The sequence below is a fragment of the Rhinopithecus roxellana genome, chromosome 12 (assembly GCF_007565055.1).
Source record: "Rhinopithecus roxellana isolate Shanxi Qingling chromosome 12, ASM756505v1, whole genome shotgun sequence".
Taxonomy (NCBI): Eukaryota; Metazoa; Chordata; class Mammalia; order Primates; family Cercopithecidae; genus Rhinopithecus; species Rhinopithecus roxellana.
Window position 1 is genome coordinate 100,593,225 of NC_044560.1, and position 18,189 is coordinate 100,611,413.

The window sequence follows — 18,189 nt, forward strand, 5'->3', positions numbered from 1 at the left end:
TCCGTGAGGCAGAGCTTGCAGTGAGCCGAGATTATGCCACTGCACTCCAGCCTGGGTGACAGAACAAGACTCTGTCTCAGAAAAAAAAAAAAAAATAGAAAAGAAAAAAGAAATACTTTATTGCAGTAACTTTTATAGGCACAAACTTCCTTAAGTTTCAAGCAAATGAAATTCAGCCCTCATTATTCATGAGGACTTCAAGTAGGCCATTTTACCAACAAGCCTGAGCACCCTACAAATGGCTCTTACTTACTACAGAGTTCTTAGGATAAACGTGCTTATGCTTTGACTGAACAGTCACATGGATATCATAAAGGTGGCGATTGTGTATCACTATCCGGTGAAATTGCTTGCCTTCCTTCATGATTTCCTCAGTCTTTTTTTCAGTAGACATAAGATTTTCCAAAAAGTCTGAATCTTCTAAATATAGCTCATCACCTGAAAAAGGATAAAATTTGATTTTATTTTTAAATACAATATTATTTTTCACCATGGCAGAAGGGATAAAAATTTAATTCCATCGAGTATTATTTTATAAATCACTCTGATATATTAGGGACATACAAATCAGTATTTATTTTGATATATTTAATATGTCTGGAACTGAGATAGTTGTTAAATCATTATTTATTTTGATCTGTTTAATATGTTTGGAACTGAGATAGTTGTTAACTAATCTAATTCTATGAGCTTACCTCAATTTCTTTATTGTGTTTTTTTGGTCTTTTTTTGTTTTGTTTTTTTGAGATGGAGTCTCACTCTGTTGCCCAGGCTAGAGTGCAGTGGCGCGATCTCAGCTCCACCTCCTGGGCTCAAGCTATTCTCATGCCTCAGCCTTCCAAGTAGCTGGGATTCCAGGTGCCTGCCAACATCCCTGCCTAATCTTTGTATTGTTAGTAGAGACAGGTTTCGCCGTATTTACCAGGCTGGTCTCAAATTCCTGATCTCAAAAGATTCACCCACCTCAGCCTCCCAAAGTGCTGGGATTACAGGCCTGAACTACTGCACCTGTCCTCTTTCTTGTGTTTTTAATATCCCCTCACAACGCCCCAGTCAAGAGTTTTCTTTGGGCTCATAAACAACTGTGACTGGTATGTTTCCACTGTGAACTGTAACTGTTTTACTAGTTTATGACTCTCTTTATTCTATTCAATACTAAGATTGGCCTTGATATCCATATACTTTTGGTGTTTCAAAGTGGGCTGTTGTTAACATCTTTGGGTTAATTTAGAAAAATTACATCAAAACTGCTAAACTGGTCAGATGTGGTGGCTCACGCCTGTAATCCTAGCGCTTTGGGAGGCCGAGGCAGGTGGATCATGAGGTCAGGAGATCAAGACCATCCTGGCTAACACGTGAAACCCCGTCTCTACTAAAAAATACAAAAAATTAGCTGGGCGTGGCGGCGGGCACCTGTAGTCCCATTTACTCAGGAGGCGGAGGCAGGAGAATGGTGTGAACCTGGGAGGCAGAGCTTGCAGTGAGCCGAGATCACGCCACTGCACTCCAGCTTGGGGAACTGCACTCCAGTCTGGGCAACAGAGTGAGACTCCGTCTCAAACAAACAAACAAACAAAAAAAAAAACTGCTAAATTTCCCCCCTCTAGGTTGAGTAACATATCTTTTTTATTTTCTTTTTGAGACACAGTTTCGCTCTTGTTGCCCAGGCTGGAGTGCAATGGCACAATCTCACCTCACTGCAACCTCCGCCTTCCGGGTTCGAGCGATTCTCCTGCCTCAGCCTCCCAAGTAGCTGGGATTACAGGCATGTGCCACCACATCCAGCTAATTTTGTATTATTAGTAGAAATGGGGTTTCTCCGTGTTGGTCAGCCTGGTCTCGAACTCCCGACCTCAGGTGATCCACCTGCTTTGGCCTCCTAAAGTGCTGAGATTACAGGCATGAGCCACCATGCCTAGCTTTTTTTTTTTTTTTTTTTTTTTTTTTGACAGAGAGTCTTGCTCTGTCGCCCAGGTTGGAGTGCAGTAGCACAATCTTGGCTCACTGCAACCTCCATCTCATGGGTTTAAGCAATTCTCCTGCCTCAGCCTCCTGAGGAGCTGGGATTACAGGCGTGTGCAACCACACCTGGCTGATTTATTTTTTTGTGTGTATTTTCAGTTGAGATAGGGTTAACATTTTTATTTTATTCATAATTTCATAATTCACAGTTTCATTTGAAATTACGTTCAATTGAAAAAAACAAACTTGGCTGGGTGCAGTGCTCAAGCCTATAATCCCAGAATTTGGGGAGGTTGAAGCAGGCGGATCACCTGAGGTCAGGGGTTCAAGACCAGCCTGGCCAACATGGTGAAACCCTGTCTCTATTAATAATACAAAAAAATTGGCCAGGCGTGGTGGCACACGCCTGTAATTCCAGCTACTCAGGAGGCTGAGGCAGGAGTATTGCTTGAAACCAGGAAGCAAAGGTTGCAGTGAGCCCAGATTGCACTCCAGCCTGGGTGACAAGAGCAAAACTGTCTCAAAAAAAAAAGCTCCCTAATTCAAATTAGATGACAACTTACGAGTTCTCGTAATTCAAACTTAAAATGCAAAAAAGTGAGAAATCGGCCAGGCGCGGTGGCTCATGACTATAATCCCAGCACTTTGGGAGGCCAAGGCGGGTGGATCACAAGGTCAGGAGTTCAAGACCAGCCTGGCCAAGATGGCGAAACCCCATCTCTACTAAAAAAAAAATACAAAAATGAGCTGGCTTGGTGGCGGGCACCTGTAATCCCAGCTCCCCGGGAGGCTGAGGCAGAGAATCGCTTGAACCTGGGAGGCGGAGGTTACAGTGAGTCAAGATCATGTCACTGCACTCCAGCCTGGGTGGCAGAGGGAGACTCTGTCTCAAAAAAAAAGAAAAAGTGAGAAATGACATGAGAAAGACCTTTGTCAATGTCTAGGAAATATATTATTATAAATGTATGTGTATGTATATGACATTATGCAGAATTTCTGGTTATAATAATATGGATATTTTATAGGCTTTGATCTTACTTAGCTAATACCTGTAGACTACAAAACACAGACTGTAATTCCTGTCTCTATGTTGGGCAATACTGCCATGCAGCCCAGGGCACTGAATGTGAATACGAACCAAAGCACTGATGCTTCACGGGCTTACCTGGTAAAAGATGGACCATCCCATCAGCAGTTAACAAGATGATAGGCAACCACCTTTCCAGTCCTTCTAATGCACGACCCAAACAAAATTTGTGCAAGTCAGAGAAAGAGGCAAAGTTTGCAAGTCTTCTCACTTCGTAGAACTGTGGGGGTGCCAACCAAATTTCTTTTGATAAGAAACTTTCAGTTGTCTCCGATGGAGATGACCACTGTGAAAGACAAAGGCAGGGTTTCCTAAGGTTTATGCCATAAACAATGTGAGACTTGAGATAGTCAGATCAGTACCCAAGGTAGAACTGAATGTGTAAAATGAATTCATTAATGCACCCTGTGAGATCCCTCCAAGACAACATGAAAAGATTCAGGGAAGAAAGCTGGGTTGATCCTCTTAAGAGGTTGCTTACTGGGACACTGATCCTCAGAACTAGTAAAACCAGGGCAGACCGCCGAGGCTTGACCTGGGAGAGCTGTTCAGCCTAAGAGGTGGGAGATGCAGAGAGGGTAAGGTGGTTCTGGTCCCTGCTGAAAGAAGAAAGACTCCAAAGGGTAAACTCATCACAGTAGATTGAGAATTTGGTGCCTGTTCATTCCTCCAGGAAATGGGTACTTGGCTAGATTCTGAGGATATAATGATGAACACCACAAAGCTCTCCTAGGCCCTATAGGGACTTCTGCAACCAAAATGCTTTGTGATGTGGTGATGTGTGCCACATGGTACAACGGCAATGAAGCATCAGGAGCAACAGCAGCTTTCAGGAAGTCACCTGGCATGACTCAGCCTACAGTCAAGAGAGTAATAACTTGGTAGGGTTTCAGCCAGGCAGTGTTTGCCCAGTAAACTTCAGTGGCTTCATTCTGCTGTCCTTCCTGAGCCTTCTTTCCATAGACATTTAGATAAAAGGAGCTGATTCAATGGATACGGAATAACCTCAAAGGTTTTTGTTTTTGTTTTGAGATGGAGTCTCGTTCTGTCACCCAGGCTAGAGTGCAGTGGTGCGATGATCTCGTCTCACTGCAAGCTCCACCTCCTGGGTTCATGCCATTCTCCTGCCTCAGCCTCCCGAGTAGCCGGGACTACAGGCGCCCACCACCACGCCCGGCTAATTTTTTGTATTTTCAGTAGAGACAGGGTTTCACTGTGTTAGCCAGGATGGTCTCGATCTCCTGACCTCATGATCCACCCACCTCGGCCTCCCAAAGTGCTGGGATTACAGGTCTGATTTTTTTTTTTTGACCGAGTCTCGCTCTGTCACCCAGGCTGGAGTGCAGTAGCACAATCTCGGCTCACTGCAACCTCTACTTCCCGAGTTCAAGCAATTCTCTGCCTGAGCCTCCCGAGTAGCTGAGACTACGGGCACCTGCCACCATCCTGGCTCATTTTTGTATCTTTAGTAGAGATGGCATTTCACCATCTTGGCCAGGCTGGTCTTGAAATCCTGACCTTGTGATCCACTCACCTCAGCCTCCCAAAGTGCTGGGATTACAGGTGTGAGCCACTGTGCCGGGCCATACGGTTGTTCTTTAGTTGGTTTACTAAATATCCACTTATACACCTAGGATAAACTGATTCTCACCCCAAAGCCCTGGGATTTGGAATTGCTTTCTGCTTTAGATGGCTGTAGGTCAAAGGTTTGCAAGCTCGTACATGCTTAAACATTGACAGAGAAGCCTGTGAAGCCTTCACATTCCCAGGGCCCTGCTATGATGTCCAGCAATCTATGAGTTCAGTGAGTCCCCTAATCATTCTGCAGTTGGCCAAAACGGCATTTAAAAAACAGAGCTCTGGGCCTCAAAGGACCACCCAATCTATGTGATTTCCAAGGCAACCGTATGAGTTCAGTGATAACAATGAAGACAAAGGGTTAAATGGCAGGCATCCACCCACTTGATCCAACCTGTTCAGGTTAGTCCAGACCACAGGTTACAGTACCTTATCCCTTACTGATTACTTCTTACTAGTAAAGCAATGTACAAAATGCAATGCTTTCCTGCTGAGTGCAGTGGCTCACGCCTGTAATCCCAGCCACCTGGGAGGCTACAACAGGCGGTAAGTCCTACCATGGCCAGGGTTACTGCTTAAAGGGAATTCCCAGGCTGTGACCCAGGGACCAAGAGACTAATCAGAGCCTGGGATTTTCACTGACTTGAGACACAGCTTGGATTTTGGGAAGCCCACACAGCGGAATTTGGGAAGCAGCATACAGTAGTCTCCCCTTATGCAAGAGGGATACTTTCCCAGATCCCTAGTGGATGCATGAAATTAAGGAAGTGCTAAGCCTTATACAAACTATGCTCTTCCTACACATACACACCTATGATCAAGTTTAATTGATGAATTAGGCCCAGTAAGACATTAACAATAACTTATTATTATTTTGAGATGGAGTCTCACTTTTGTTACCCAGGCTGGAGTGCAATGGCACAATCTCTGCTCACGGCAAACTCCGCCTCCCGGGTTCAAGCAATTCTCCTGTTTCAGCCTCCCGAGTAGCTGGGATGACAGGCATGTGCCACCACGCCCAGCTAATTTTGTATTTGTAGTAGAGATGGGGTTTCTTCCTGTTGGTCAGGCTGGTCTCGAACTCCCGACCTCAGGTGATCTGCGCGCCTCGGGCCCCCAACGGGTTGGGAATACAGGTATGATCCACCGTGCTCAGCCAACAATAACTTATAATAAACTAGAACAATGATAGCAATTCCTGTAATAAAAGTTAGTGAATGTGGTCTTTCTCTGTCTCCAAATATCTTAATATTTTCAGACCTTAGTTGATTGAGGGTAACTCAAACCATGGAAAGAGAAACCAAGGATAAAGCTGTACCTGAGAGGAAAGACCTCCAGAGCAGAGCTCTAGAAATCTGTGCAGGGTGCACTTGAATCTTCGCTCAACACTCATCCATGTATGCATAAGGTGAAACCGCATGAGACCAGGAAAGAATGATGCCTCTTTTTTTTTCCTAGGATTAGTATTTTACTTTACTGACCACTGTATACACAAGGAGAGAATGCTTTCTGAAGAAAGAACAATTACCTGAGAGCTTTAAGATTAAACTCCCAGAGCTCACCTGGGGCCAAGGATTATTCGAATTCCTTCCAATCACAGTGGAGAGATCATGTTGAACATAAGCAGCACTCAAGTAGACCTTGTAAGGGTCACACATTTAGAAGTGTAGCTAATGGCCAGGCGTGGTGGCTCATGCCTGTAATCCCAGCACTTTGGGAGGCAGAGGTGGGTGGATCACCTGAGGTCCGGAGTTCAAGACCAGCCTGGCCAACATGGTGAAACCCCAACTCTACTAAAAATATAAAAATTAGCCAGGCATGGTGGCACGTGCCTGCAATCCCAATTACTTGAGAGGCTGAGGCACAAGAATCACTTGAACCAGGGAGGTGGAGGTTGCAGTGAGCCAAGATCACGCCACTGCATTCCAGCCTGGGCGGCAGAGTGAGAATATGTCTCCAAAAAAAAAAAAAAAAGAAGTGCAGCTAAATTAGCTCTAGAATAAAGGCTACTATAGGCCCATGCTAACATCATTTAACATCAGTTAAAATTAAACCTCAAGACAATTAAGGTAATTTGCAATCACTTAACTGCTTGCTAGGAAATGTCCAATACTCTCTCTCTTTTTTTTTTCTTTTTTTTTTTTTTTGAGACAGAGTCTTGCTCTGTCACCCAGGCTGGAGTGCAGTGCCGTGATCTCATCTCACTACAACCTCTGCCTCCTGGGTTCAAGTGATTCTCCTGCTTCAGCCTCCCAAGTAGCTAGGACTACAGGTGCCCACCACGACTGGCTAATTTTTTTGGTATTTTTAGTAGAAACGGGGTTTCACCATGTTGGCGAGTCTGGTCTTGAACTCCTGACCTCGTGATCCACCCACCTTGGCCTCCCAAAGTGCTGGAATTACAGGTATGAGCCACTGCACCCAGCCAAGGTCCAATACTTTTTTTTTTTTGACGAAGTCTTGCTCTTGTCCCCCAGGCTGGAGTGTGATGGCATGATCTCAGCTCACTGCAACCTCTGCCTCCCAGGTTCAAGCAATTCTTCTGCCTTGGCCCCCCAAGTAGCTGGGATTACAGGCACCTGCCACCACACCCAGCTAATTTTTGTATTTTTACTTGAGACGGGGTTTCACCATGTTGGCGAAGCTGGTCTAGAACTTCTGACCTCAGGTGATCCACCCGCCTCGGCCTCCCAAAGTGCTGGGATTACAGGCAGTGAACCACCACGCCTGGCCCAAAGTCCAATGCTCTTTAAAGGAATATGACAAGATCCAGCACTCAACAACATAAAGTCACAATATCCAACATTCAATAAAAACTGCAAGACATGAGGAAGCGGGAAAACATTATCTAAAACTAGAAAAAAAATAAGTCAACAAAAACAGACCCAGAAATTATAGTAATGATTAAGTTAGCAGAAAAGGGCATTAAAAACAATGCTGTAAGTATGTTCCACTGGTTTAAAGATACAAAGGAAAACATCAACATGATGAAATAAATAAAAAATATTACCTGCAAGAAACTAGGCATGGTGGCTCACGCCTGTAATTCCAGTACTTTGGGAGGCGGAGGCAGGTGGATCATGAGATCAGGAGTTCAAGACCAGCCTGATCAACATGGTGAAACCTCGTCTTTACTAAAAATACAAAAATTAGCTGGGCGTGGTGGCACGTGCCTGTAATCCCAGCTATTCAGAGGCAGAAGAATTGCTTGAATCTGGGAGGCGGAGGTTGCAGTGAGCCAAGATCGCACCATTGCACTCCAGCGTGGGCGGCAGAGCAAGACTGTCTCAAAAAAAAACAATTACCTGCAAGAGTTGTGACAGACCTCTCATAAGAAATTTATGCAAACTAGCAAACAAGGGAGCAATATTTTTAGGTACATAAAGAAAAAAACCTATCAACCCAGAATTTTATACCTAGCCAAAGTCTTTCAAAAACAAAGGCAAAATAGTTATTTTCAAGCAAGCAAAAGTTAGAGGACTCATTGTAATAGGATCTATGCTACAAGAAATACTAGAGAAACTTCTTTAGGCAGAAGGATACCAGAGATAGATTTAGAGCTACACAAAGGAATAAAGAGTGCTAAAAATAGTAAATATGTGGCTGGGCATGGTGGCTCACGCCTGTGATCCCAGCACTTTGGGAGGCCCAGCTCCGTGGATCACCTGAGGTCAGGAGTTCAAGACCAGCCTGGCCAACATGGTGAATACTCGTCTCTACTAAAAATATAAAAAGTAGCTGGGTGTGGTGGTGGGTGCATGTAATCCCAGCTACTCAGGAGGCTAAGGCAGGAGAATCGCTTGAACCAGAGAGGCGGAGGTTGTGGTGAGCCAAGATCGTGCCACTGCACTCCAGCCTGGGTGACAGAGTGAGACTCTGTCTCAAAAAAAAAAAAAAAAAAAAAAAAATAGACTGGGCACAGTGGCCCACGCCTGTGATCCCAGCATTTTGGGAGGCTGAGGCAGGTGGATTACCTGAGGTCAGGAGTTCAAGACCAGCCTGACCAACATGGAGAAATCCCGTCTCTACTAAAAACACAAAATTAGCTGGCCATGGTGGGCGCATGCTTGTAATCCCAGCTACTTGGGAGGCTGAGGCAGGAGAATCACTTGAACCCAGGAGGCAAAGGTTGTGGTGAGCCGAGATGGCACCATTGCACTGCTGCCTGGGGAACAAGAACGAAACTCTATCTCCAAAAAAAAAGGTAAATATGCAGGTAAACATAAGACATTTTTTCTCATTAAGACTGATATTCTAGGCTGGGCGGGGTGGCTGATGCCTGTAATCTCAGTACTTTGAGAGGCTGAGGTGGGCAGATGACCTGAGGTCGGGAGTTTGAGACCAGCCTGACCAACATGGAGAAACCCCTGTTTCTACTAAAAATACAAAATTAGCTGGGCGTGGTGGCATATGCCTGTAATCTCAGCTACAACGGAGGCTGAGGCAGGAGAATAGCTTGAACCCGGGAGGTGGAGGGTGCGGTGAGCCAAGATCATGCTATTGCATTCCAGCCTGGGTGAGAAGAGTGAACCCTATCTTAAAAAAAAAAAAAAAAGATTGATGGTCTAAAGCAAAAATAATCAGAGTGTATTGTAGAGTTTATAATAAAAGTCAAATGTATGACAACAATAGCATAAAGGACAGGAGAGAAAAAACAAGTATACTATTGCAAGGTTCTAACTCTATAAATGAAATGAAAAATGTATATTGCAAATTTTAGAGCAACTACAAAGAGACATAGTAAGTTAATAATGGAAATAAAATGGTCATAAGAAAAACAGTACAAATAGATGGGGAAAAAATGAGCAGTAAGATGGTAGATTTGAATCTAACCTTACTGACAATAACAAACATAAATAAACACTCCAACTAAAAAGCAAAATTTTTATATCAGATAAAAAACAAGACTATATGCTGCCTACAAGAAACATACTTTTTTTTCTCTTTTTTTAGAGATGGAGTCTCACTCTGTCACCCAAGCTGGAACGCAGTGGTATGATCTTGGCCCACTACTACCTCTGCCTCCTGAGTTCAAGCAATTCTCCTATCTCTACCTGTATGAGGGTTCAGTCAGGCTGGTGGGAAAAAATTTAGTTATACCAGCCAGAAACCCTCCTGGAAGGCCTGAAAGTTTGCATAACTTCAGTAACAGATCTGGCTGAAGGCAGCCTAGTCCATTTACCGTTAGTTAAATAAATTAAAGTAGGCCAGGTGCAGTGGCTCACGCCTGTAATTCCAACACTTTGGGAAGCCAAGGCGGGTAGATCACAAGGTCAGGAGATCGAGAGCATCCTGGCTAACATGGTGAAACCCCATCTCTATTAAAAATACACACACACACACACACAAAAATTAGCCAGGCGTGGTGGCAGGCGCCTGTGGTCCCAGCTACTCCGGAGGCTGAGGCAGAAGAATGGTGTGAACCCGGGAGATGGAGCTTGCAGTGAGCTGAGATTGTGCCATTGCACTCCAGCCTGGGCGGCAGAGTGAAACTCTTTCTCAAAAAAATTAGTTAATTAAAGTAGATACAAAGGAATGTGAGGAGTTTATCTAACTAGCTTGTTTACTCATGTGGTCCTAAGACTAACCTTTGATCTACCACAGGTGCTTAATTGCTTTCTATTTGGGATGTCCACAAGGTCAATTACCCTCTAGTGGTGTTGACTCAAGCCTTTGTCAATTAATCTTTACTGAATAAATGCGAGTCTCACTGGCTGGTCAAGGTTGAGGTCACAACTGTTTACAGCACTCTCCTGGGAGTCTGTAAGTAGGCCTAATGCTCAGCCGGAATAGTAAAGCAGAATATCTGTATCACTGCACGTTATTCATCCATCGTTGGGTCAGGGTCTGTGGGACAGACCCCCGCACACCCAGATAATTTTTGTATTTTTAGTATAGACAGGGTTTCGCTATGTTGCTGGGCTGGTCTCAAACTCCTGAACTCAGGTGATCAGCCCTCCTTGGCCTCCCAAAGTGTTGGGATTATAGGTGTAAGCCACTGCACCCAGTCAGAAACACACTTTAAATAATAAAGACACAGATAGGTTAAAAGGATGGAAAATATACTAACATGAATCAAAAGAAAGTCAGAGTGGCTATATTAATATCAAACAGAGTAAATTTCAGATTTCAGAATAAAGATTATAACCAGGAATAAAGAAGCATATTTCATAATCATCAAAGAGTTAAACCATGAACTTTTAAAAGTCTTAAATGTGGATACAGTCAGTACCTTCCATGGGAGCTTCAAAATACATGAAGCCAAATCTGATAGAACTAAAAGGTGAAAAAGACAACGCCACAATTATTAGTTGAAGATTTCTGCATTCCTCTCTCAGCACCTGATGAAACAAGGAAATGATATAGAAGACCTGCAAGACTGGCCAGGCACAGTGGCTCACGCCTGTAATCCCAGCACTTTGGGAGGCCCAGGCAGGTGGATCACCTGAGGTCAGGAGTTCGCGACCAGCCTGACCAACCCAGTGAAACCCCCGTCTCTACTAAAAATACAAAAATTAGCTAGGCATGGTGGTGGGTGCCTGTAATCCCAGCTGCTTGGGATACTGAGGCAGGAGAATCACTTGAACCCGGGAGGCGGAGGTTTCAGTGAGCCGAGATCAGGCCACTGCACTCCAGCCTGGGTGACAGAGCAAGACTCCGTTTCAAAAAAAAAAAAAAAAAAAACCTTCAAGATGCTATGAACAACTCAACCTAATTTGACATTTTTACAAAAATACCAACAAACAGCAGAATACGTATTTTCTCAGGTGCAAAGGGAACATTCACCAAAACAGACCATATTTGTGGCCTTAAAACAAATCTCAATAATTTTTTTTTTTTTGAGACAGGGTCTCTGTTGTCCAGGCTGAACTGCAGTTGTGTGATCATGGCTTACTACAGCCTCAACCTCCCAGGTTCAAGTGATCCTCCCACCCACCTCAGCTCCCTCAGTAACAGGAACCACAGGCATGTACCACCATGCCCAGCTAATTTTTAATTTTTTTGGTAGTTATGAGGTCTTAGTATGTTACAGTCCAGGCAGGTCTTGAGTTCTTGAGCTCAATTGATCCTCTGGCCTTGTTCTCCCAAAATGCTGAGATTACAGGTGTCAGTCACTGTATTGGTCAATAAATTTTAAAAGATTGAAACTGGCCAGGCACAGTAGCTTATGCCAATAATCCCCAAGAATTTGGGAGGCTGAAGCCGGATGGTCGTTTGAGGCCAGGAGTTCAAGACCTGCCTAAGCAACATAGCAAGAGCTTGTCTCTACAAACAATAAAACAATTAGCCAAGCATGGTTGCACGTGCCTATGGGCCCAGCTACCTGGGAAGCTGAGACTGGAAAATCACTTGAGCCCAGAATTGAAGCCAGCTGGACTTTCCGGGTTGAGTGGAGACTTGGAGAACTTTTCTGTTTAGCTAAAGTTTTGCAAATGCATCAATCGGCACTCTGTAAAAACGCACCAATCAGTGCTCTGTGTCTAGCTGAAGGTTTGTAAATGCACCAATCTGTACTCTGTAAAAATGCACCAATCAGCGCTCTGTGTCTAGCTAAAGGTTTGTAAACACACCAATCAGCACTCTGCAAAAAATGGACCAATCAGCACTCTGTAAAATGGACCAATCAGCAGGATATGGGTGGGGCCAAATAGGTGGAAAAAAAGGTGGCCACCCCTGCCAGCAACAGGCAACCGGCTCCGGTCCCCTTCCATGCTGTGGAAGCTTTGTTCTTTTGCTCTTTGCAATAAATCTTGCTGCTGCTCACTCTTTGGGTCTGCACTACCTTTATGAGCTGTAACACTCTCCGCAAAGGTCTGCAGCTTCTCTCCTGAAGTCAGCGAGACCACGAACCCACTGGAAGGAATAAACTCCAGATGCATCTGAATATCTGAATGAACAAACTCCGGACACACCATCTTTAAGAACTGTAACACTCACCGCAAAGGTTCACGGCTTCATTCTTGAAGTCAGCGAGACCAAGAACCCACTGGAAGGAACAAATTCTGGACACATTTTGGCGACCACTAAGGGACTATCACCTATCGCCAAGCAGTAAGTACCATTGGATCTCGTTCACTTGCTATTCTGTCCTATTTTTCCTTAGAATTTGGGGGCTAAATACTGGGCACCTGTTGGCCAGTTAAAAGTGACTAGTGCAGCCACTGGACTAAAGACACAGGTGTCAGGCTTTCTGGGAAAGCGCTCTCTAACAACCCCTGACTCGGAGTTGGGAGGGTTGGTTTGCCTGGAACCAACTTCCACTTTTCCTGTACTTCTGGGCTGAGCCGAGGGTCGACAGAGAGGAAAGCTATTCAGCTCCAGGGTCCCGACAACAAGTTGGTTGACCCTGCAGTCATGAGTGGAACTCTAAAAGTCATGTCGCCTAAGCGAGACTCGCCCATCTATCCTATCTATCCTGACCCTTGCCTCCTGGGTCTCAACGCCTGTCAGACAAACTTCCTCTCGCCTCTCTTCTCTGAGGCTAGTCCCACTTCTAAACACCACTCCCTGTCTCTGGTGCTTTTCTAGCTTCTCCTTTAAGAATGATTTCTAGTATAAACTTCAGGACTCTGTTACCGTCTTTAGACACCCGGGCTCACCAATCAGAAAGACATAATTTTTGCCCAAAGCCCCATCGTAGGGGGTGACTATCTGGAATTTTAGGATCCCTCCTCAGACAAAAAGGCCTAACAAAAGCTATTCCTGAAGCTAGAATATGGGGAGCCTCAAGAAATTGTATCCTTCCTATTCTAAGTGGGGACAAAATGCGTCACTCTTCCAACTCTGGAGATCCCTTCCCTCCCTCAGGGTATGGCCCTCCACTTCTTTTTTGGGGCATAACATCTTTATAGGACAGGGGTAAAGTCCCAATACTAACAGGAGAATGCTTAGGACTCTAACAGGTTTTTGATAATGTGTTGGTAAGGGCCACTAAATCCGATTTTTCTCGCTTTGTGGTCTAGGAGGACAGGCAAGGGTGCAGGTTTTCGAGAATGCATCGGTAAGGGCCACTAAATCCGACCTTCCTCGGTCCTCCTTGTGGTCTAGGAGGAGAACTAGTGTTTCTGCTGCTGCGTCGGTGAGCGCAACTATTCCGATCAGCAGGGTCCAAGGACCGTTGCGGGTTCTTGGGCAGGGGAGAAACAAACCAAAATCTTGGGTGGTTTTGTCTTTCAGATGGGAAACACTCAGGCACCAACAGGCTCACCCTTCAAATGCATTCTAAGCCATTGGTACCAATTTGACCCGCAAACCCTGAAAAAGAGGTGCCTCATTTTTTTCTGCACTACGGCCTGGCTCCAATATTCTCTCTCTGATGGGGAAAAATGGCCACCTGAGGGAAGTATAAAAATACTATCCTGCAGCTTGACCTTTTCTGTAAGAGGGAAGGCAAATGGAGTGAAATTCCTTATGTCCAGGCTTTCTTTTCACTGAAGGAGAATACACAACTATGCAAAGCTTGCAATTTACATCCCATAGGAAGACCTCTCAGTTTACCCCCATATCCTAGCCTCCCTATAGCTACCTTTCCTATTAATGATAAGCCTCCTCTAATACCCCCTGCCCAGAGGGAAACAAGCAAAGAAATCTCCAAAGGACCACAAAAACCCCCAGGCCATCAGTTATGTGCCTTTCAAGCTGTAGGGGAAGGGAAACTTGGCCTAACTCGGGTACATGTCCCCTTCTCCCTCTCTGATTTAAAGCAGATCAAGGCAGACCTTGGGAAGCTTTTGGATGATCCTGATAGGTACATAGGTGTCCTACAGGGTCCAGGGCAAACCTTCAATCTCACCTGGAGAGATGTCATGCTATTATTAGATCAAACCCTGGCCTTTAATGAAAAAAATGTGGCTTTAGCTGCAGCCCAAGAGTTTGGAGATACCTGGTATCTTAGTCAAGTAAATGATAGAATGACAGCCAAAGAAAGGGATAAATTCCCTACCAGTCAGCAAGCCGTCCCCAGTATGGATCCCCACTGGGACCTCGACTCAGATCGTGGGGACTGGAGTCGTAAACATCTGTTGACCTGTGTTCTAGAAGGACTAAGGAGAATTAGGAAAAAGCCCATGAATTATTCAATGATGTCCACCATAACTCAGGGAAAGGAAGAAAATCCTTCTGCCTTCCTTGAGCGGCTAGGGGAGGCATTAAGAAAATATACTCCTCTGTCACCCAACTCATTCAAGGGTCATTTGATCCTAAAAGACAAGTTTATTACCCAATCAGCCACAGATATCAGGAGAAAGCTCCAAAAGCGAGCCCTGGACCCTGAACAAAATCTGGAGGCATTATTAAACCTGGCGACCTCAGTGTTCTATAATAGGGACCAAGAGGAACAGGCCCAAAAGGAAAAGCGAGATCAGAGAAAGGCCGCAGCCTTAGTCATGGCCCTCAGAAAAACAAACCTTGGTGGTTCAGAGAGGACAGAAAATGGAGCAGGCCAATCACCCGGTAGGGCTTGTTATCAGTGTGGTTTGCAAGGACACTTTTTAGAAAAAAAAATTGTCCTATGAGAAACAAGCTGCCCCCTCACCCATGTCCACTATGCCGAGGCAATCACTGGAAGGCACACTGTCCCAGAGGACAAAGGTTCTCTGGGACAGAAGCCGCCAACCAGATGATGCAACAACAGGACTGAGGGTGCCTGGGGCAAGCACCAGCTGACGTCATCACTCTCACTGAGCCCTGGCTATGTATAACCACTGAGGGTCAGGAAATTGACTTCCTCCTGGACACTGGCAGGGCCTTCTCAGTGTTAATCTCCTGTCCTGGATGACTGTCCTCAAGGTCTGTTACCATCCGAAGAATCCTGGGACAGCCTATAACCAGGTATTTCTCCCACCTCCTCAGTTGTAACTGGGAGACTTTGCTCTTTTCACATGCCTTTTCTTATTATGCCTGAAAGTCCCACACCCTTATTAGGGAGAGATATATTAGCCAAAGCTGGAGCTATTATTTACATGAATATGGGGAACAAGTTAACCACTTGTTGTCCCCTGCTTGAGGAGGGAATCAACCCTGAAGTCTGGGCATTGGAAGGAACAAACTCAAGCTCCAGCCTTAAGCCTTCCCACAGGACGAAACTTTTCTTTAAACGTCACAGAGAGAGCAGGAATAGCTCTTGGGGTCCTTACTCAGACTTGTGGGACAACCCCACAGCCAGTGGCATACCTAAGTAAGGAAACTGATATAGTAGCAAAAGGCTAGCCTCACTGTTTACAGGTAGCTGTGGCAGTGGCTGTCTTAGTGTCAGAGGCTATCAAAATAATATAAGGAAAGGATCTCGCTGTCTGGACTACTCATGATATAAATGGCATACTAGGTGCCAAAGGAAGTTTATGGCCATCAGACAACCGCCTGCTTAGATATCAGGCGCTACTCCTTGAGGGACCGGTGCTTCAAGTGCATAAGTGTGAGGCCCTCAGCCCTGCCGCTTTTCTCCCAGAGGATGGGGAGCTGGTCGAGCATGGCTGCCAACAGGTTGCAGTCCAGACTTATGCCGCCCAAGAGGATCTCTTAGAAGTCCCCTTAGCTAATCCAGACCTTAACCTATATACTGATGGAAGTTCATTTGTGGAAAATGGGATACGGAGGGCAGGTTATGCCATAGTTAGTGATGTAACCGTACTTGAAAGTAAGCCTCTTCCCCTCAGGGACCAGCGCCCAGTTAGCAGAACTAGTGGCACTTAACTGAGTCTTAGAACTGGGAAAGGGAAAAAGGATAAATGTGTATACAGATAGCAAGTATGCTTATCTAATCCTATATGCCCATGCTGCAATATGGAAAGAAAGGGAATTCATAACCTCTGGGGGAACCCCCATTAAATACCACAAGGAAATCATGGAGTTATTGCACTCAGTGCAAAAACCCAAGGAGGTGGCAGTCTTACACTGCCAAAGCCATCAAAAAGGGGAAGGAGAGGGGAGAATAGCAGCATAAGCAGCTGGCAGAGGCAGGAAAAGAGCAGCAGAGAGAAAGAGAGAGACAAAGTCAAAGACAGAAGGAAAGAGAGGAAGAGACAGAAAGTCAAAGAGAGAAGGAAAGAGAGGAAGAGACAAAGGAGTCAGAGAGAAAGAGAAGTAGTAAAGAAAACAGCGTACCCTATTCCTTTAAAAGCCAGGGTAAATTTAAAACCTATAATTCACACCTGTAATGCCAGCATTTTGGGAGGCCAAGGCTGACGGATCATGAGGTCAGGAGTTCGAGACCAACTTGGCCAACATGGTGAAACTCCGTCTCTACTAAAAATACAAAAATTAGCTGGGGAGGGGGGTGGCGGGCACCTGTAATTCCAGCTACTTGGGAGGCTGAGGCAGGAGAATTGCTTGAACCCAGGAGGCAGAGGTTGCAGTGAGCCTAGACTGCGCCACTGCACTCCAGCCTGGGTGACAGGGAAGACTCCATCTCCAAAAAAAAGTAAAAATATAAAACCTATAATTGATAATTGAAGCTCTTCTCTGTAACCCTATAACACTCCAATACCACCTTGTTGTCAGTGTAAACAAGGGCATAGCCTGAAAGCACTGGGGCCACTGACAACCCATAGCCTTCCTATCAAAAATCCTTAACCCAGCAGGTTTCCTAACAGGGGATCTAAATCTGAAGGTCTGACCAGACGTAGGAGGAACTCCCTTCGGGACGGGATGATAGATGTTTCCTCCCCGGCGATCAAGGAAAAAGACACTATGGGTATTCAGTAAGTGACCAGGAAACTCTCCAAGAAGCAGAGTTAGGAAAATTGCCTAACAATTGGTCTGCTCAAATTGGTCTGCTCAAAGCGAGCTGTCTGCACTTAGCCAAACCTTAAAGTACTTACAGAATCAGAAAGGAGCCATCTATACCAGTTTTAAGTTAATATGGACTGAACGAGGTCTTATTAAGAGCAAATAATAATTGAAATTCCAAACTTAACAAGGTTTTCAACAAAATTAAAGTTTGCTAAAAGTGAACAGTGTAACATATATTATCCTAACTTCTAATCTTATGGAAATCAGACCCTATCAGTGCCCCTCAAAGCTCAAGTCCTTCAGCGCAGGGCCATACAACTAATACCCTTATGTATATAGGGTTAGAAATGGCCACTGCTACAGGAACCAGAATACCCAGTTTATCTACTTCATTATCCTACTACCACACACTCTCAAAGGATTTCTCAGATAATTTGCAAGAAATAACAAAATCTATCCAGTAAGGATAGTAACTGCAATCCCACATAGACTCTGGCAGCAGTGACTCTCCAAAACCCCCAAGGCCTAGACCTCCTCACTGCTGAGAAAGGAGGACTTTGCGCCTTCTTAGGGGAAGAGTGTTGCTTTTACACTAACAAGTCAGGGATAGTGCGAGATGCCGCCCGGCATTTACAGGAAAAGGCTTCTGAAATCAGACAATGCCTTTCAAACTCTTATACCAACCTCTGGAGTTGGGCAACATGGCTTCTCCCCTTTCTACCTCCTGTGACAGCCATCTTACTATTACTCGCCTTCGGGCTCTGTATTTTCAACCTCCTTGTCAAATCTGTTTCCTCTAGAATAGGGGCCATCAAGCTACAGATGGTCTCACA

At 45.0% G+C, this 18,189-nt stretch overlaps 1 protein-coding gene across 1 annotated transcript in view; it reads right to left on the reverse strand.

Moving 5' to 3' along the window:
• Positions 1 to 18,189, reverse strand: part of NUDT19 (nudix hydrolase 19) — a 21,239-nt gene continuing 3,050 nt past the window's right edge. The window contains 2 exon segments of the mRNA XM_010367010.2: positions 1 to 438; positions 3,128 to 3,335. Of these exon segments, the coding sequence (XP_010365312.2) occupies positions 233 to 438; positions 3,128 to 3,335 (414 nt within the window). The 3' untranslated portion in view covers positions 1 to 232.